The sequence below is a fragment of the Diplotaxodon limnothrissa genome, linkage group LG15, assembly GCF_057381915.1.
Source record: "Diplotaxodon limnothrissa isolate DT_005_m linkage group LG15, D_limnothrissa_male_GT1.1, whole genome shotgun sequence".
In the NCBI taxonomy this organism is placed as follows: Eukaryota; Metazoa; Chordata; class Actinopteri; order Cichliformes; family Cichlidae; genus Diplotaxodon; species Diplotaxodon limnothrissa.
The window spans coordinates 36,054,616-36,075,485 of NC_140610.1; the positions used below are offsets into that span (position 1 = coordinate 36,054,616).

The 20,870-nt window shown below is 39.7% G+C and overlaps 1 protein-coding gene across 3 annotated transcripts; it reads right to left on the reverse strand.

Annotated features, from left to right (window-relative positions):
• Positions 1 to 612: 612 nt before the first annotated feature.
• On the reverse strand, positions 613 to 18,332 carry dazap1 (DAZ associated protein 1). Of its 3 annotated transcripts, XM_085372633.1 has the most exons (14): positions 17,570 to 18,233; positions 17,081 to 17,121; positions 15,242 to 15,408; positions 14,772 to 14,837; positions 13,526 to 13,633; positions 13,246 to 13,294; positions 9,321 to 9,403; positions 6,365 to 6,512; positions 6,146 to 6,178; positions 5,462 to 5,611; positions 4,815 to 4,979; positions 2,586 to 2,678; positions 2,086 to 2,133; positions 613 to 1,188 (listed from the first exon to the last, which is right to left on the reverse strand). In XM_085372633.1, the coding sequence occupies exons 1-14, from the start codon at positions 17,635 to 17,637 to the stop codon at positions 1,016 to 1,018; spliced, it is 1,392 nt and encodes a 463-aa protein (XP_085228759.1). In that variant the 5' UTR covers positions 17,638 to 18,233; the 3' UTR covers positions 613 to 1,015. The 3 variants fall into 3 exon arrangements, with proteins under 3 accessions (XP_085228759.1, XP_085228757.1, XP_085228758.1); XM_085372631.1 differs by lacking the exons at positions 2,086 to 2,133; positions 17,570 to 18,233 and adding an exon at positions 18,242 to 18,332; XM_085372632.1 differs by lacking the exons at positions 2,086 to 2,133; positions 2,586 to 2,678; positions 17,570 to 18,233 and adding an exon at positions 18,242 to 18,332.
• Between the last annotated feature and the right edge of the window lie 2,538 nt (positions 18,333 to 20,870).

Here is a 20,870-nt window from a genome sequence, read left to right on the forward strand (position 1 = left end):
CTCGATCCGTTTGTTTTTCGTGTCTTTCAGCGTGTATTTTTCCTTTTTTACTGGGCAATATTTCAAACTTGAACCTGCTATTTTAATTTCGAAGAACCCAAAATGATTTGCTTCCTTGTCAATGTGACAATAGCCAAATGTGACCCCTTCATTTAAAAACAATCAAAAGATACTTACATCAGTCCTTTTTCAATTGTTTTACCCCCCCCACCACCTCCTCCTCCTTTAAAAAAAAAAAAAAAAAAAAAAACACAAAACAAAACACCAGATAGAAACACAACTGAGATCAGCGAGAATGATTTTATCCTTAAAACGTTTATTTTTGTAATAATTTTTCATCTTTACTTTTTGCATAAGTGCAAAAATGCACCCAAAACAGCCACCTGAGGGAAGTCTACATCTTTAAATAAAAAAACAAGCAAAGTGTACATTTATAGTACAAAATTTTTTTTCCTTTTTAAAAAATTGCACAGTTTGTGTATAATATATATATTCATAATCTCCATTTTAAACAAACTTTAAAGGCTCAGAAAGTAAACAAAATTCACCAAATGAAAAATAAAAACATTTTCCCTATAATTTAAAGCTGAGGAAACTTGAGACCCTGTTTTCATTTGTGTCCACCATAAATATACATATTCATAGGCAAGTCTCTTTACATATAGTCTCTGTGCTAGTGTTTGACCAGACAAAATTATTGCAAAGTAGTTTATTTCTACTATAAAACATGGGTTGGGGGTGGGGAATAAAAGCTTCTTTCTGCTGAATGTTTTTTTTAATTTATGCAAAACGAAAAAATAAAATAAAATAATTTTAAAAAAAGACAAAAAATACCCTTTTAAATTTACTGGAATCCCTGTTTCACAAACTGTGTGCATTCAACATTCCTAAAGAACATCCAGAACTCCAGTTTTGCATTTTAGCAAGAACACAGATTTCCCTGACTTCTTATTTTTTGTTTATTTTTGAACTTTACACAGCGGTCCTGCCTGGGAAGGGGTGATGGTGGTGGTGGTCAGCGTCGATACGGGTGGAAGCCCTGTACGTTGTGGTTCTGCCCTCTGCCGAATGCGCTGGCGGCAGGCTGGGGAGCAGCGGCGGGCTGTGCTGTCGGTGCACCATACGAGGCTGTCGGCTGGCTGGGGTCTGCGAAGCTGTGGCCGAAGGCTGTCAGGTCCTGACCGTACCCTGAGGTGAACAACACACAGGACAGGTGCAGACAGGACAGAGGGGGTGACGTTAATGTCAGGTTCACCGGATGGTGTTTCGATAGAAGGCTAATGCCTTAAATCCTTTTACTGAATAAATTTAATGTAAAATATTCACAGTTTGTACTTTAAGGAAAAATCTAACACCAACTGCTTCTTATTGTACTCACACTGCTCCCATATTCCAAATATTACAGGACACACTGCTGTGCGTGTTGCTTGGTGCAGGTGCTACATTTGCAGCTTTGAAGCAGTTTTGTGCAGCTCTAACCAAGCAACAACAGGGGTTTAGAAACAGAGTAAGCACTGCTTGACAGTAAATTTAAGTTTTCTCAGTGTTTCATGGTGGATTTTTCCAACTAGTTGTGTAATCCTTCAATGAGCCTTTTTATGTCAAAACCTGTGTGCGTTCAAACAAACAGTAAAAGGAAAATTTCAGTTGAATTTAAGGGACATTTTTAAATGGCTTCATTGAGGAAAACATTGTTCTCCTACACACACACTCTCGGTGGCACCATCTCCCTGCAAACACACGAGGGAACCACAGTGACTCCCAGGGAAGGAAACCAATCTTATCAAAAAACAGAAGCACTGCTCACACTGCTGAAACCTGCTCATGGCGACTGATTATTTTCCAACCCTGGTAAAAGCCAGTCAACAAAAGAGTGAAGGTATCAATGTGTCACCAAAAAAAAAAAAACAAACAAACAGAAAACAAAGCATTTCAGAGATAGTTCTGAATAACTGAATTGAAAAGAGAGAAAGAAAATGGTGAAAATTGGAAAATACAACAAAATTTCATAGGAAAAGAACTAAAACGAGGAGTGATCCCAACAGGACCGTGAGACAGAACAATCTGAGAGAAATTGAAATTTACTGGTTTCGTGGCCTTCTTTAAATCTTCTTTCCTTTCTCACCCCTTTAGCTAAAATGTGGAGACAGTACATGGGGAAAAGAAACAATGGTTGAATGGACTGCTGATGCATAGAGATAACTGAACCATGAACACATTTTCTGACAATTAGATCATCCTTTAACAACCAGCAAAGCAATGCAGACTGAGAAAGTGAACAAAAAAGGAGGATGTGGTCAGTCTTGGTATAGTAAAGCTACAGCTGCTGAGGGAAACGGCAGGCCTACGGCTAAGCTTGCCAAATTTAAATTTCTTTCAAATCCACTCAGCTTTGGGGCTTGCAATAGCTTGATTTTACTATACAAGAATACACATAGTAATTTGTATGTACATGCAAAATGTACATGCAAAATACTCAACACAGAGCAAAAGAAAAGAGGCACAGAACCAAGTTGCAGCTCTAAATACTGTATTACTGAACAAATGCTGCTTTTGTGGTTGGAGAAGACGATGCTGGCACCTACCTGAACTATATCCTCCCTGCTCATCCTGACCATAACTGTGAGAAGGACGCGTTGGTCCGTAGGCAGAGGGGTCCTGAGGGTAGTTACCCAAGCCTATCAGGGAGATGAGGAGACCAGGTTGACTGAACCCACATACGGCTGGCCGACTACTTTACATAGTTCCCCCTCTTACTGAGCTAACAGAGCTGTACATTTATACTTATTTAATGGGTCTGCACTATGCTCCGCGATGCATTTCTTTTCAGCTTCGCCTACAAGTCAAAACACATGTGTGAGCTAGCTGCTAGCACACCTGACTTTATCATGCCAGCCTGGTCTCGCAAAATTTTGTGAAATGTGCATTGTTCTAAAAAAAAACAACAACAAAAAAAACCACCAAAACAAGTAAGAAGCCTGAAAATACGGGTAGGAAGCAGCTAGAAACAAGAAAGAGAACCATTGGTCTACCATGATACACATTTCTAGGCTTGTTTCCCATCTTTCAACACGCCACTTGGAGTCTTTGTGTCACTGCTGTGTGCACTTTTCATCTCTTTGTTTGGTTACTTGAATAACCCCAGTTCTCTTAGAAATCGAATGCACCTTGGCAGTGCACTCAAGGGCATTTCGACAACTGCTGCTTTTAAGACAAGCATCACTTTAATAAAAGCCAAACTAACCATTTGCTAGTTTTACACACAAACTTATCCAGTATCTAAATCTTGCGTCACTTTTGAGCTCCGTGTTTTATGCTCATTTCACAAAACCTTCGCAAGGCTCTGCTGTTTCTACCAACTGATAAGCAGACAAAGTGCCTGAACAGTAAAAGCAAAAAAGCTGGATGGAGGATAAGCACAGGCACAAAACACTGAACAAGATGGGCACCTGTCATGACTGGCAGCAATCGCAGGACTGCTGTAGATGTGGGATTAAGCAGTTGGAAGCAGCTGGAAGCCAAGTCAGAATAATAATAATAATGATGATAATAAAAAAAAAATAACACCAGTCAGCCAAGAAACTGGATGGAAGCTATGAATGAGCATCTGACTGTTATCTGCCTGTGTGGTTATGTAAGTGAATGGCTCGGTGTTGAACAAAGACAAAGACTGCTCCTTTTCCATGGATGCTGGTTAGTTTTTATCTCGGCCTTTTGTTTCACATCTGAAAACTTCCGGCCTCCATTTGTGCTCTCAGCGTGATCGCCGGTTCTCCATCGTGCATTTACAACATGTGATTCAGGCCCCTAACAGTCTTAAAATCATACAAACTACAAATCATTGTTTTCTACTAAAGTGGATTGGCGAACTGTCTCATTTTCAAGGCACTGAATGCTGACTGAAATGTGGCAGCAGTTTCAGAGCTCAGTCGAGATCCAGGACGAATATTTATTGTGGTCCGACACGATCTAAAGGTTTTGTTAGACTGGTCGACAGCACTGTTCAAAGACCACAAAGACAGAAACCACAAAGTACAACCTACAGACACATTAGTCAAAAATGACTAATCCAGTACTCCAATATCTCTATGCATTTACAACACAGAGTGGAAAAAGGTCACATTCTGCAGACAAGCATGCAAAGCTCCAGTGCAATAACAATGATGAACATGGTGAAAAAAATCTGATAGGTGGCTTGGCAGATTGGACACGGCATATTCCAGAAACAGTGTTTCATAAGATAATATTGTCATGCTGGTGCTCTTCTATGGGAATCGTGCCAAGTCTGGGAAAAGAAGCCAGCAAAGTCATCAACATGGAAGAGGAGGAAGGGTCGAAGGGATTAACTGAAAAGCAGGAGTGCCTGAACCAAATCAAATCAAATGGTTTGCACGTTCAGGCCAAGTTTGGAATCCTTTTAAAATAAAAACAAAACAAAACAGGAAAAACAAACATCGCAAGGCAGGATGATCTAATTCAAACCTACCAATCTTTTATCAATCCAGGGCCCGCCGGAAACACTCAACTGAAATGACTGCTGAGGACTCCTGGGTATGGCGAAACTTCAGCAGTGATCTTCTTGGCAGAGCCAGAGGGGTTCATTTATGCAGAAAGCATGTATGCATGTGTAGCCGTTCAAGCTAAATGGTACCATCAGCAAGCTCCTGCTCGTCTAAGGGGAATACTCATGAACCTAAAAAGGCTGTAGCTGCACCCAGTAAAATAACCAGGGAGACGGGCAGGACCGAGAGGTGAAGAAAAATCAACTGGGAGAGAAAAGAGGTGGCATTCTTTATGCACAAAGCCCGTCTTACCATACTGGCTATAAGTGAAGTCGGGCTGCCCGGTGGGAGCTTTGCTCAAATCCTGAGTCGGTGTGGTGGCTGGTGCAAAGCCCAGCGGTGCAGTTCCTGGAGTCGTGGGTGGAGGAGGAACCTGTGGAGCATACTGGTCTGCTTGTGGTGTGCCGAAACTGTAACCTGTTGGAAAGACATATCATGATTTGTATTTGTTTTTCACCCCAAAGAACGTTTTCTAGCGTTGCTTTAGCATTTTATACCATTTGTGTGCAAAAAAGGAGAAAAAAAGTGGATGATTTCTGACACCATTACCACCTCACAAAAAACACTTCTAGTCAAGGCACTAACTACCATTTATTCACCTAATATCACTGTCTAACAGTCTAAACCTAGACCACATAAGGGGTATAAGAACCAAAGCTCTGTGTGGCCAATACATGTCTTTCATAAATATAAACTGTGGTTGTTACAAAAATGACTTAAATCATTGTTTCAAATTTTCTTCTCTTTTCTTCAGTGACGCTGCACTAAACATGTTTTTTTCAAATGCTTTAAAAATAAATAAAAGTCACCGTCTACTGGCCTCCAAACTATTAACTTATTTATATACACAGCATTACCAATCAACAGTAGTAAAATGTGACTGAGTTAGTACGACTGACCAAACTGAGGTGCGGTGCTGTAGCCCTGCTGAGGGTAGCCCTGAGGTGCAGCAAAGCCACCTGCCGGGGTCGTGACCAGGAATGCGTTGAAAGGCGACGGAGGCTGGGCGGGGGTTCCCCGGCCTGTTGGCAACGGAGGTCCATACCCGCCTACCCCAACACAGAATAACAAAGACTAATGAGACTTGAGCACAGTTGACAATAATAGGATACATATGAACTGCATCAAACAGATTCTCTGATTAAAAGTGTGCACAGAGAAGTTGTTTAAAGACTGAAGCAGACGACTATCTGAAACTGAAGGATCTTGCGAGCGAGCACAGAGTCGACACTGCAGCGAGCGCTGCAGGTTGACCCGGAGGTGGTGATATGAAGCCGAGCCTGACCAATAGCAGAGGGAGGCCCGGAATCCATTCAATGCTGCCATCTGTCTCGAGCAGCAAATTATCAGCAGCCTCAGCCTTAATGAATCAGTGATAACATGTACTGTTAACTGTCATCGGTCCATGGGCCACACCGTGTGCGAGCCCTGTGCTGTCACACAAGCGTTTTGAGATAAGCACATGATCACATGGCAAAAACACATGTATCTGCAGTCTAACAGTTACACAACATGCAAGAAAGCCACAAAAATAACAAAAAGAAGACAGTTTTTGTGTTGTCAAGTGGAGGACTAACACCTACCTATGGGCTGGCCGGTAGTTGACACCCACACTCCTTTAGGAAGGAGAAGGGAAAAAAAAAAAAGATTAGACTGAAAACATAAAATGTTCACATAACAGTTAAGTATTCAAACTGTCACACATACATACAAACCTAATGTTTAAGCAGAGGATTAAACATTGGATTTTCCTCTGAACAGTGAGCTTCTCTTGCTCTGCTCTGGGACTTGTTCCCACTCACCCTGTGGCCCATAAGGCTGTTGCCAGCCCTGAGCAGGCTGTGCTGTCCAACCATTAGCTGCACTCAAGATGCCCCTGGGCGCCCACTGGCCAGGGCCAAGCTGGCCAGGAGCTTTGCTGTCACGAGGTTCGGCCTTCTTTACTTCCACCTGGACAAAGGACAAGGAGGGCACATTTGGCAACACCAGTAAAAAGTCCATGAAGCCCCTCACCTAGACAGACCTGTCCTAGCTCTGATACTTAATCTCAGCAATTTGGGCCAGTTTGAAATATTTTACTTTATGTTTATTTAATTTATGTGGGCTAGCTATATATAAATTAATATTACTGTGTAGCCAGAAGGGCTGTATGGCTATGTGTCTCAGGTACTCTGTGTTAATCGGGAATTTCACTGGCCAGGAAAAAAAAAGAAAAAAAGAAAATCAAAGAGCCAATCAATGATCCAAGATCTGAAAGGTACCTGAGAAACATAGATGTCTGTCTTTTTCTTTGTCATTAACTACCCTATATAAAAGATAAAGACATCTAATGGAAGGTCATGACTTACCTTTCTCCAGCTAACGCTTACAGAGAATTTCATTTGTATTTTGTTTTGGTATAAGTTTTAAGGGGGAATGGATGTAGATCGGTATCTCAGCTCTAACAGAATATAAGGTAAACATGCAGAAACTACAAATGAACAGTCTTTTTTTTTTTTTATTCAATCTAAATCTGAATCTTCATACTGTGTCAAAAGTGAGAAAACAGTTTTCAAACTGGATCCCAACAATTGTCCATAAATTTGACAAGTTGTTTCTTCATTTTTGATAAAGACGATGTTAATTAAATGCCACATTTGATTTAATTTTAATTATATATAAATATATATTAAAAAAATTGGGTGACCTTGAGTCAAGTATGAATGTGTTGACCCAATAACAAAACTTCGCTGTCTATAACTAGGCAAAGCTGCCAGCACTTAACCAGAGCAAAGAAACAGGCTGAGACTAAGGGGGAGCCAACCATAAATAGACTGAGAGGTTGAGTTATTGGGGTCACCTTGCGGGAGGAAAACGAATTGCAAATTCCTCCCTGCTTTAAGGTGTTACCACCTTCCCCAGCCTCCCCTCTTCCTTCTCTGTCGACCTAATTACATGCACATGTTTCCGGGAGTGGCCTCGCCGCCGGTTACCTGAGCACTTTCTCCCTTGGGCATCTCAGCTACGAGTGATGGATACCGTGACTTCTGTACAGTCCCCAACAGCAGAATTGGGATTTGTTCCACAGTTTGATGTGCTCCAATTTCTAATTTTGTAACTCATATCTCCCAGCCTCCCTCAAGTCCCAGCGTAAGGTAATGTCAAGTCAAGAACAATGGATTAAGTTGAGCCCCCAATCCTACAAGAAATGAGGGCAAAGTCAAGGGGAGCGGGTACCAGCAGAGAGTATACAGGTCGGGCTGGCAAAATTGGATTCAGCTCATCTTTTTCATGTAATAATCAGTGACATCTGAATGAAAATCTGTTGCCGTTCTAAATTGGCAAATAATAAAATCCATTTCAGGGAAGCTTTCAAATTTCCTGGCCTTAGGTATTTTCTGGAGAAAATTAACTGGTAGTTAATAATATCATTTAATTTGTGGTTTGGACTGAGGACTCCAGTTGAGGTCTTTATTGAATGTCACATCCAATTCAGAGTGGCGATCGGTTCGTTTTACAGCCATCTTGTCACTGTTCGTTCTCCCTCGAGTACTTATTCCAAGTCAAGTTTGACAGAGAAAAACATCTAAGAAGGGAGAAACAGAGAGGTGTGTCTCTCCAAAATCATTTTAACATACGTTACGAAAGATCTTCAACGTGTCAGCTACTATGGACTGACCTTGAAACACTAAAACCACATGTGCAGTAACAGGATATGCATAAGTGGATGTAACTGTACTGCGATCATTTTCTCATGCCCACAACTCATTACTATTTGCATGGAGGGCAAGGAGGAGGCTGTCTTCATTTACTGCCTCTCCGGGGTGGTTTTCCTAGGGAGCGGATAAAGTCCCATTTTAACCCAAGTCAATGTCTTTTTGTTTGGTTGTAACTCAGGTGAGGTGTCAGCTGGATTGTCCGTACAATGGTACAATCAGAGGTGTGGCAGCGGGTTAAGAGCTGTGCTTAAATATTACAACACAGTAGACTTACTGTTACTTTACCGGACGGACGGCCTACCTGACACTATCTGAACTGACTCTGTACACTAAACCTCATCCATCTGCTTCACGCGCCGAGTTAAAGCAAACACTGTGAAGTGGCAGACTTTCATTTGGTAGATTTAAAGAATTGACAGACACAGTATGGAGATTCTTCAACTGAGGTCACTGAGTTGAGCTTTTCTTTAACTTTTCAAAAAGAAAAACAAAGAAAATAAAACATGTTGACGTGTAAGTGACCTGCCAACAAAACATTAGAAAAGAAAACAACAAAGAAAAAAAGAAACAAAGAAACAAAAATAGAAGTGACTCGACCAATCCTTTAGGTGAGTTAAAATCTCAAGAAGACTGCTGGATTTAAAGCCTTGCATTTCATTCATTTGGTTTCCATTTTAGCACATCAAGAGCCAGAAAATTACTGTAATTGAAATTCGTAGAATACAATTTAACTTGTTTAGACATCCTAAAGGAGTGGTCAGTTTAAACAAAGCCTTGGGCGACAATTTAAACTGTAATAGCAGCAAGAGAAGGATGAGGGCTTTTAGAAACTATGAAAGCATAAGTGGGAGATAGGCATGTAATGTGATGAAAAAAATATTACGTACATCAATTTAAGATATTAGACACTTAATTTTGAGCCGTATGATGCTGCGTTCACAAATAGGAAGCCACTAGAAAATTAGCTCTGAGCAATAAAGCAGCATCACAGTACAGTTCCTGCTCTGTCGCCCAAGCCTCAGTTTGATCTTAAGGGTAAAATAAAACTACAACTACACACTTTTTTGCCCATGATGTCGTGAAAATGCATGTTGACAGCCTGGTCCACTGATTGTTCGGCCTCGAAAGTAATAAATCCAAAACCTAGCCAACGACCAAGAGTGAATCAAGGTAGCAGGGGGGTTGTGACAACACAAGATGAAGAACAGTATTGGGCTTCAGCAGAGTGAGGATCCGTCAAGACTGAGCAAGAGGCTCCTGGGGTTCGGATGACGTCGCAGACAATACAAATCCAAGACTAACGCCTGGGGAATTAAAGGAAACTTTACTGTGCAGAGAAACTTTTGGTGAAGATTAATAATGGAGTGCTTAAATGTTAAACATGAAGGGTGACAGGTTTGATTTAAAGTGAAATGTCACATAAAAAGGTCAAACGTGTAGCTGATGAATTCCAATTGAGCCAATATTACAATTAATTACTTCATGCTGTTTCATCCAAACCCCACCTTGATCTGTCCCGTGGTATATTGCTGTGGAGCACACACTCGCAACAGCCATTGTTAATGCATCACAAAAAATATGGAGAAACACAAACTGTAGAATGCCTAAAGCTTTCTCCAAGCTTTCCCAAATTCAGTATTTTACTTTTGAGTCAGCCAGGATAAGCCTAAAATGGACAATTAAAATATTGCTCACAACGGTAACACAAAGATATAGGCCACAACTGATCGTCCGCACTGATGAGCAGGGTGTGTTTTGTTTCATCAAGGGAATACACAAAGTGCATCAACAAGTTCGACAACTTTTTGACCACGCCGGCTGTTCGGGAAATTATTTCATCTGATGATCTGAGGCAAAACCCTGCAGAGCCAACAAGCTGCTGCGTGCTGCAGTGATCTACTTTCAATCTGATTAACTTTCCGCTGTGGCAGAATTGGGTTGGGTGTGCATCTCTACTTGGGGACCTAACCTGAATCCAATTAAATGTCCTACAAGACAACTGAGATTTTCAGAGACCTCTAGTACCCTGCCAAACATTCCCAAGACTCGTGATCTACTGCTATTATTAACATCTGTCGATGACCCGTTCCCCAACCTAAATGTAAAACCAAGTTGGCCCATTAAAGATTTTGACATATGGTGTCATTGGTAAGGATTTTACCCAGCCTAAAATATCAGCTAACAAACTACAGACCATCTGGATGGAGAACTAGAACATAATTTGACATTTTCAAATTATTGGCTTACTAATTACCAAGATTTGTTATATTCAAGTGACAGTTTAAGTATTTTTAATGCAGAAATGACACAAATTTACTGAAATCAAGTATTTTTTATCAGAGTAAACTTTATATTACAAATTTGTATTATTGAAAATATTTAATGATAAATTATTACTGAAGTTGTAATTAGTTAGACTTTTTTCCCAAGGCAATATTGACCTTTTGGGGTCACAATTAAGCAAGATTGGTCCACACAGAGTCTGTGTTACATCTTTATATATATATATATATATATATATATATATATATATATATATATATATATATATATATATATATATATATATATATATATATATATATATATATATATATATATATATATATATATATATATATATATATATCTTTACATCTAAAATTCATTATATGTAGGGAAAAAGGTTATTATTTATAATAATTATGCTGCAGCATCATGTGATCACAACCGTGAGACACTGTTGCGACAGGACTTTCCTTAAATTGCTCTTAAGCTTAATAGAGTGAAATCATCAGTCAAGTCCAGGCAAGCATAGATGCAGCTTTGTGTACACCTCATTTTTTACCAAGTTAAAAAGAAAAAAAATAAAACAAACGGATAAAATAAAATAAATTGGCTGCATTTACGTTTGGCCTGTACCTCTGTGCTACCCATCAATACACAGTAACCTAAAGGAGAAAAGACAAATCTTAAGAGACACCGTTAATCACATTCAAACCATTCACAAGAAGAAGGGGGACAGAAGAAAGAAAAAATAGAAAGGGCTTACTTACAAAAATACTTAACTTTCTACGTATGGGAAAACACATACTATGCCATTTAAGATACAAGTATCAGTTACTTCTAAATAAAGGTAAAGAAAACTTATTCCAATGATCAGCATCTAACGGTTTTAGTAAAAGAAGGTTTACACTATTAAAGATTATGTAATGGTTGTTACTTGTGCAATAGATCATGTTAAAATCCAATGGCAAACTATTCTGGGTTTTTCCCCAACAGAGAGTGAACAGAGAGTGGGTTCTGAAGGGAGAGGCGGGGTGCGTGTTGTGGATCAGTGACCGCTTCATCGTTTCTATGTAGGACAAATGCAGATGAAGCAGCTGTGACTGTAACTCGGTGGGCAGGGCCTGACACCATCGCGTCCGGTGGCACGGGTCTGATTCCCAGCGAGGCCATCCGTGCTAAAAGTGTCGACACATGTCACACACTCATGATACATTTATGACTTAAGTGGGTAAACATAAAAGGTCCTTTCTGAAGTTCAAAATTAGGTCTCTGAAAGTTTTGAGGAGTCCAAGGGAAATAAAAGGGTTTAAAATGATTCCATTGTTCTCCAGACAACAGGCTGCAACCAGCCTCTTTGAAGGACAAACCCCCCCTTCACACGCTCAAAGTGTTCTCAATACGCCAGTTGCACAGTGTGATTAAGTACTGTGTTTTTTTGAGCACCTATTTTTCCTGCAAAATGTCTCTTTTTCAGTTAGTTAGTCTTAGCTTGTTTCCGAGATCATTTTTAATAACTAGTGGAAACAGTTTTAGTAAATAAAAAAGATAAAATAAGTCATTTTACTTCATGGTGATTAATTGTGGTTTTCAAGACAAATTTGCATCCTTAGTATGCGTTGTTTTCTTCTTCTTTTTTTAAGAATATGTTTTTATACCTTTTATTTCAGCTATTTGTAAAGAAAATGACAAAATGCACTAGGAATGGAATATTTTGACTAAGCTGTATTAAAACTGCACAACATATTTTTTCAATGTCATTTTGAAGGCCAAATAATGCTGGGGAGGTTAACTGGTAATTAAATATCACGTTACATTTGATTGGTTATGGACAGCGACAGCCACAAAACAAACAAAACGTTTGATACGTAAAAATCTAGTGTCAATATTTGTTTTAAGGTGTATTTGTTTTTCTTTTTTAAAAACTGAAATATTCAGCAGTTCTTAAGTGTCTTTAGTCCTCCTAGTTACACTCACTATGAAGAGATCTCTGCTTAAGCGGTTCCAGTTTAAAGGTCACTGCAGTGTCAGATTTTGAAAGATACCAACTTTGTTTGACTTTTTTAGACTCAAGTTAGCTCCAAATAAACAAGGACTGTGGACTTTGCTTCCATCTCTCACACTGAAAGTGAAGTGAATACGAGCAAGAGGAAAAATTACACCAAAAAGTAGTTTCCTAATTTTACTTCTTCATTTTACCCAACTATTGTTTACATACTTGAAAAAGTGAAGCCATCACTTACACTAAATGCTAATGAACTAGTTACGCTCATGATAGCCAGTTAATTTGCTCTTATGACACCAGTTTGCTAGACAACCTATGCAAAATTCACATATTCCCACTGTGATAATGTACAACACAGGTTGAGCTAAAGTTTTGCGTTATTATGTTATAAAAATACATATACGAATGCACAATTATTGCCTTCATTTATCTTGAGGAATTTAATGCAGCCTCAGCGGGCAGTGTTTTTTTCCACAGCAATAATAAAAACTGGTTGATATTGACTGTAGTAACCTAGTATGGGTTCCAGTTAATGCTTGTATTTACCATGAACAAAATTCCCGTTCCAGTGTATTAACTAAACGAGATCGCTGGGGCTGAATGGGATTTTTTTTTTTTTTTTTTTTTTTTTTGGGGGGGGTGCAGAATAGTTTGTCATTAGATTTAATATGGTAAGGTATGGAGAGGGGAGGGAAAGGACAGGATCAGCTTTTACCTCGGGGCCTCTGCTTCTCCGCATCATAGATCATTACCACCTCTGTGACCTTGAATGGGACAAAGGGAAACAGTGGCTCAGCTTTAGAAATCTGGTAAGGGTCCGTTCTTATTCCAGTTAAATACTCTTGCTCAGTTTGGAAAAATAATGAATCGTCCTATCGCATCTCGCCCCATATATTTTTATGCTGTAGTACTGACCCTGTTCAATGTCACATCCATTCAAGCACTCTTAATGACAATAATGAACTGACTTGTATTATGCACTTGGCAATACTCACCACTCCGAATCTATTGAAATAGTCCCTGAGTTCAGGCTCGCCGCAGTTATGGGGGATTCCACCTACAAATATCTTCTTTGATTTATTGCTATCAGCTTTGCTGCCCTTCTGAAAAAAAACAGGGAGTGTATGGATTTCAATGTCTCTTACAGGATCACTCTGGGAAGGGGCCAGTTAGCCATCATCTATTCAGACAGTGCAGAAGAAATTAGGTTCTCCTCTTGCCCTGGGGTATAATTCTTAACATGTCATGTCAATGCAAAGACTAGTCTCCACAGATCAGAGAACACGGCTTCTTCCACTTATTCTCAACCACTAAGCGTTTCGCCGTTGCTGTACACTGCACTCATGCCGTAAGGGCTAGAGGCTGTTTACAACAATGATTTCTAACAATTACATCTTGTGTTTACTTAGTAAAACATTCAGTACCAGCTGCATGACTTAAAGCCAGTGAAAGGGGCTCCAGCAGCAGCAGCAAGCAAAGAGCCGCATTTCTAAAAGCTTCTGACATACAGTCTGCTTACAGCCAAATAAGCAACTTATGAAAACGTTATATTGACAGCAAAACTAAAGTCCCCGCTGCCCAAAGGGACAAAATGGCTATAATAGGTCTGCAGGGGTTTGATAAGCATCGTTGATCGACCCACAAATTATCCGAGCAAGAGCGGAGATTTCTGCCTTTCAGAAAATTTGTTGCTGAGAGCGATGCACCACATTAGCCAACTCATGTTCAAACCCTCCTTAATAATACCTCGATGTGTGAGGGCAATTACAAGAACATCACATTTCAGATAAGACGGCTAGAAAAAAAAAAGTTAATGCAATCATGCAGCTGTATTTTAATTTAGTGTCGTTATACAGGAACATTTTAAAATGTCACAATTCTATACTTCAATTTCAAATAAGTGGAAGCTGTACCAGAGAGTGGCTGATATTGCTGCAGTCCCTGCAGTAAGAGATCGAAGCTGACAGAAGTCACAGATTGTTTAATGTTTCTGTGAGTTATCCAGACCTCAAAGTAATAAAGGCTGTGTTTTTGTCACGATGGGGGGAAAAAAGAAAATTATTATACTTTAAAGAAAAAAAATATATAATTTACACTTAAAAGCTCAAGGTCGCCTCATTAAAACAAGCTATAGCCTAACCTCCAGAAGAGGAGGGGACGGAGAGGCTGGGGTCTATTCCAGGTTTATTCCAGTAGAAACAGCTAGCCTAGCATCCCCAGAAGAAATCAGATTCCTCTTACCCAGCCCTCCTTGGTTCGAGACTTTTCAGGCTGCATTCCTCTGGGAGTACATGGCTTCGGGTCAATCTAACAACAGAGAGAGTTTTCCATTAGCCTAAAATAAAGGCACCTTCAAATGTTCCTCACCCCCCGCACTGTTTCTATCAGCACAGCAAACCAAGAAAAATCTCACGTGAATGAAACTGATTTGATGCACGTGGGAGAAACCCATCCCTATTTCAATTTCACTCATTTAAACAGGTAAATCTTGTCGGGCAAACTAATGTCAGTCTTTCCAAAGTGCATCATCTGTACTAATGGTTCCAGGCATGTATGGCCTAAAGAAAACCTTTCCTCTCCCTTAAATAACTTCTAACTGGTGGATGATGAAATACAATATGAAGGTTTTTTTCTCAGTTTTCTCACAGAAAGCGCCGGCAGATTACTGCGTTTGATTCAACCATCTGCTCTTCTGTTGTTAAAATACTTACATTTCTTCCATCGAGATTATGTGGCTTTGTCTCCAGCACTGTCCGTACACAATTGGGGTCTTTGAACTTAACAAAGCCGAAGCCTCGCGACTGATTTGTAGTTTTGTCCTTCATGATGACACAATCTACTACTTCCCCATACTGTGAGAAGTAGTTTCTCAGTGTCTCTGAGAAGAGAAGAGAAGATAACAAAGCAAAAGCATTGAGCCACAGCAATTTTCCTCATGAAGAGAAGGAAGTGCAGTCATTGTTTAAATACTAGATGACTTCTTTATGCTGAAGGACACCATAAAAATATCTGTGACACTCCAACTTGGACCAAAACCTGAGAGAAAAAATTATTTTTCTGTGGATTATACTGGCAACACCAAAAGGTATTAAGGAACCTTTATTGTTATGGAAGAATATCTGGTATTGTGCTATCCATGCGAAAACATAATGTTACAGTAAGTGACACACTAAAACTCCTCAAGAGCAAATGAAGCATTGACCCACTGTCATCTTGCATTGCACTAAATATACAACCAACAAATGTAAGGCCCGCACACGCCCACGGAGGCAGGACAAGCAAGGCGTGCAAGTTTGAACAAATGAGGAGTCACATTGGAGAGCATTACCGTAATTGCTTTTTCTCATTGCTGAGAAGCCCTGAGGCATCACCGTAGAAACAAGCTCAGAGTTACGTAGCCCTGTGGTTCAGTGCTGGTAGCACAGACAAGCACCCGTGCAATGTTACACAATGGCCAATCTAGCATGAGACAGTGCAGGGCTTTCAACAAGCAAGACAATCTCCGGCTCGGACTGAATGAGAGGACAGTGTAAACACACACACCCAACAGAGACGTTCATATATATATACACACGTGGATATATCAGTTATATTGCGATGTGAAAAGCACATCAAAAGTCACTACAGCATATCAAAAAATTCAATAATACCGAGAGACACTTGCTACAAGCAAACCATCAGGGACACTTACACTATCTGCTTGGAAATATGAAAATTAAAGGCTCATAAATGACAGTTTGAATGAAATCATAGTAAAGCGTGAGGCGTTACTATGCCTACTTTTTATATTCCTGTTCTTTATAACAGACAAAGCACATTAATGACCACGGAGATTTCAATGACATGATTTAATATCTAATAAATGCTGCTACTAACTATACGTTCCTAGTATGCTGTCAAGTCTATGCATATTACAAAGTCACTACACCAATAATATCATGCAAAACTTGTTATTATCTGTAATTACGGTTACTGTGAGTGTTACATAGTCTGCTTCTAGATACTCAAGGCTAAGGACTAATTAAAATGATACACATGCTTTGGTACACAACAAAACAGTGCTCATAATAACAAACAGGAATGAGCAATTCCACCTTGGCAGGTTATGTTTTACAAAACCTCGCTTTCAGGTGCTCATTAGATAAAAATTACATGATATTGAGTTTTGAAGGGTTTGACATTAAAGGGTCAAAAATGTGTAATTAATATTAACTACATACTCTTAGCAATCATAAGGATAAATTTACTGAAACCTCAAGAGAAACTACTTCTCTACAGGTCTTCACATGACTCAGTGACAGGTTATCAATTAAATGCAAGCCCCATTAGTCACTGTCAGTATATCATCATAATACTGATATTAAAGCAAGATTTTATTTCATTATTATCTCTGGAAATCATCTCTGTATTGCTACTGACTTGACCTGACCTGATCTATATGCTACATTCACAACTAATTTCTGATACACAACCAGGCAGCGTGAACAGTGCAATGCAGAAAGGGTTGAATTATATAAATAAGCCTTCATGGGTGAAACCGTGTGACATACCTTGTGTGGTACTCCAGTCCAATCCACCCACAAAAAGTTTCCTGAAAGGAGATGTGACCATTAAGTGAGCACTGATCATCACTTTGAGCCAGACTAAATGATAATCTGGAAATCGTCAGGACAGAGTCACATATGAAAGGCATGATTTAAAAAAAATGAAAGCTCTCCTGCACAGGCTGAAAGCACAGCTGATTAAACAGCCAGGAACACAGCTATTACACAACATCAGGCAAGCCTGCTACCAATGCAGCATCTGGTTATATCCACAGTACAGCTACAGTTAAAATGTCCGTGTTTAGTGTGACTCATGTTGAGGTCTAGTCCTTGCTATGGATGTCACTTTGGTCTTCTAACATTCAAGGCAATGGCCTCGACAATAAAGGGCTTTTTATAAACCTCCTGCCACGTAAGTTACCCGGGACAGAGCCCTGGCGTCTAGCAGGCTAACACAAACTGAGTTCCGAAACCACGAGAGCCCGTGTCTATCACCTTTCAACGCTGAGATCCGTATTTCCATCTATGAGCGGAGCAACGAGCGGTTGCTCGGCTCTCCGCATGCGGACCAGTGAACTCGGATGATGCCTGCATAACTGGAAGTTTAGCGGCAGTTCAAACGGTACTTCTGTCAAATGCGCTAGCGAGTTCGTTAATGTGTGCCTCGGATCACTGCTGAAACACACAAATGACAATTGTAACGACCGTGGGAAAAGTGAAGACTGGCTACACACGAGGATGCTCCATCCTCCAGCAGTGCCCGCTAAATGTCCTCGCACCGACGAAGTCAGGAACGGAGACTTTCGCTTCGCTGGCAAGCGTTAGCTCAACTAGCTCAGTTGCTTGGAGCTAACCGAAAACAACACAGAAATAACTAACTACAATTCCGTGTACTCGTCTGACAAGTGGTAGCACTTCACACAAACATGGTAAATTTCTCCATGAGCTGTGGCACCAAAGGCTGAGCTACTCTGAAGACTACTTTCACTTTTTTGGCCGCCTTTCCTCAGGCTAGCGACTTCGCTAAGTTACTCAGGCTAGCTTAGCCTGCTAGCTAACGTTAGCTGTCAACTGACAGCTTGACAACACAGCGCTCTAACAGAAAGTCACAAACAGATTCACGGTTCCGCATGGATGCCGTGCACGGCTCTGTTAAACCGATCTTACCCGACTTCATCTCCGACTAAGTTGTTGTTCATTTCTGAAGCTAAAGCGGGGGGACCGCGGGAGCTGTGACCGGCTTATTGCTTCAGTGCTGCCCCTCTCAGACTGAGAGCGGAGGAAGGTCACTCCGCTTTTTGGTTCAAACTGCTCTGCGCAATGACGACGCTGCGGAGGGCAGCGCTCTTTAAAGGAACATTACACCCAGCAGCACCCACTCACCCGTCAATTCTAATGAGCCCCGAGGGGGCAGCTAAACGCTTTAAACAACGATTCTTATTTCACAGTTAGTTTACTCAGCCTTAAAATGCTCTGATAAGGGCAACATTAGCAAGACACAGCACCGAATGATAATCAAACAGAAAGTCAACTTTACGATTGATACCCCATGTTTTTTCTTTTATTTATTTATTTATTTATTTATTTATTTATTTATTTATTTATGCTCATTCAAATGTAAAAGCTCCACCAAAAGATCCGTATGTAATAATAATAATAATAATAATAATAATAATAATAATAATAATAATAATATCCATGAATGACAGTGTTTTTCTATCGAGGTATGCTTTTACGGCATTGGCAGTCTGTTTGTGACTATTGTCATGCTGAAAAATTGAGCATTTGCCAATCAGACAGATGTTATTGCATATTGGATCAAAATCTGATGCCGTCATTATTTCATCACTTTTGACAAAATCACCAACATCACTGGCTGAAATGCAGTTCAAGCCATGAGAGCATCCACCATGTTTTATAGATAGCTATAGACAATCACCTCCTGAACTCCTGCCTACACAAAAACGTAAGACTTGTTGTTACTGATTTTCAATCCAGTTCTTTAATCATTATCTTAGCCTCAGACAAAAAAAATTTATGCCCATCAAACTGTATGTATTTTTTTTTTTTTTGCTAGATTTAACTAAAGCAATTGAAACAAATTGTGTTTTTATGATAGGTTGCTAATTACAAGTGCCTAAAGATAGTTGTCTATTATGTGTAGACACAACACCAGTTCTCTGAGTTAAGTGCCCATTACACTTCAATGATCCATAGAACAGTGTTGAGTGGTTCAAAAAATGGTCAGATATGAGAACTGGACTGAAATAAGTGATAAAGTGACCAATGTCCAAAGAAAAACTTCGAACCCTCAGAAATCCTATTACTTATGACCACATTAAAGTCTGACTCCTTGGAAGTTGGCTCGAGACATTTACATACAGTGCTTTAGTTTTTAAAAACTGTAAGCTCAGCCTCCAGCAATGTTACAGCAAAGAAGAGGCCCAAAATCAACTTTCCTCCTTGCAGACAACAAATTTTATGCAAATTCAGACCTTACTTCAATATTTGTGCCTGATAACCAGATGGTGACGTGACAACGGCTCTTTAAATAAAACCACACACAAGTGACAGCAGTGACAGTTTAAACATGGAATGCAAATCCAAGTGTCAGGGGTGATGTGTGATTACATAACACTTTACATGCACAATGCCCATTAATTTTTTTTTTTTAATGATTGAAGTCTTCTGTGTTCTGAACAGAGTGTGCTTATGCTGCCAATAGTACTCTGGCAAATTAGACTTATTCTACCCTCAGTAATGTATTATGTGCTCCTGTGTGTGGTTGTAAATAAACTAACTCTCTGTATTTATATCCTCGTTGTATGTAGACATGGTGATATTATTCAGTGCTGTAATAACACCATTTTCCCACTACAATCATTAACCACCAATCAGACAAATCAGGTTTTTGTTGAACGTATTATTTTGAACCTCATTAATTTTCTGGGCATCATTACAGAAAAATATGCTTTATGAGAACGCCAGACTGTATATCGTATAACTCCCCATCGCACATTTATTCTAACACTCTCTGAAGGATCAACAAAATCTGCATCCAAGTCATATCGGATTAAATGGAAAAACTGTCAGGAGAGAAAAAACTCGAGCTCTTTCACTATAAAACATAAAAGTACTTCATGTACATCTCATAATTTATACACATGCTGCCTCCTTTACTCTCATTGAAGGCATTAAATTGTGTAACTTGTAACATTCAATAATTGAAGAACTAATTAACAATGAAAATAGAGACACAGAGGTGTGCAGATACCCCCATGTGGTTGTGTTCCCTGAACTTTCCTAAAAATTCTTGTGGGAACTGTGAATGTCAGAGAAATTCACCTTCTCACTCAGTCCTTGGAAGATCCTCTCTCTCTCTCTCTCTCTCTCTCTCTCTCTCTCTCTCTCTCTCTTTCCTTTTTGGAGGACAAAGTGAGGTTACAAATCAGCATGTCAAGATTTATAACACACTCTCCGCTGGGACTGAAGCCAATTTTTCTTTCAAATTGCTTTGCATGTGGGGGGGAAACAGCTGATCATGTTTCTCAGAAGAAATTGGCTCGCTTGAAATGGGTACTGTTATGTTAACAGGGAGTTATAAAAGACCAGGAGCAGGAGATGGTGATATGCAGAAAGCATACTCACTCTGTACTCACTAATTATTAGTCGTCAGTAATCTCAGAGTGACTTGAACAATGTTCAGCTACATTCTGCATGTGCATTTATGAATAGTTTGTGTTTTTTCTCATTTGAAGAGGATCTTAAATGGGGAAAATGATGATAATACAACACA

Bases quoted from the DNA above. Each gene is read 5' to 3' on its own strand.
- dazap1 (XM_085372633.1), bottom strand. From the start codon at position 17,637: ATGCGGAGAGCCGAGCAACCGCTCGTTGCTCCGCTCATAGATGGAAAT. The intron at 13,634-14,771 runs GTAAGAGGAATC...GTTTTTTTTCAG, and splicing joins CTCGAACCAAGGAGGGCTGG to AAGGGCAGCAAAGCTGATAG. The intron at 1,189-2,085 runs GTAAATTTCAAT...TGTTCACCTCAG, and splicing joins TAAAGAAGGCCACGAAACCA to GGTACGGTCAGGACCTGACA.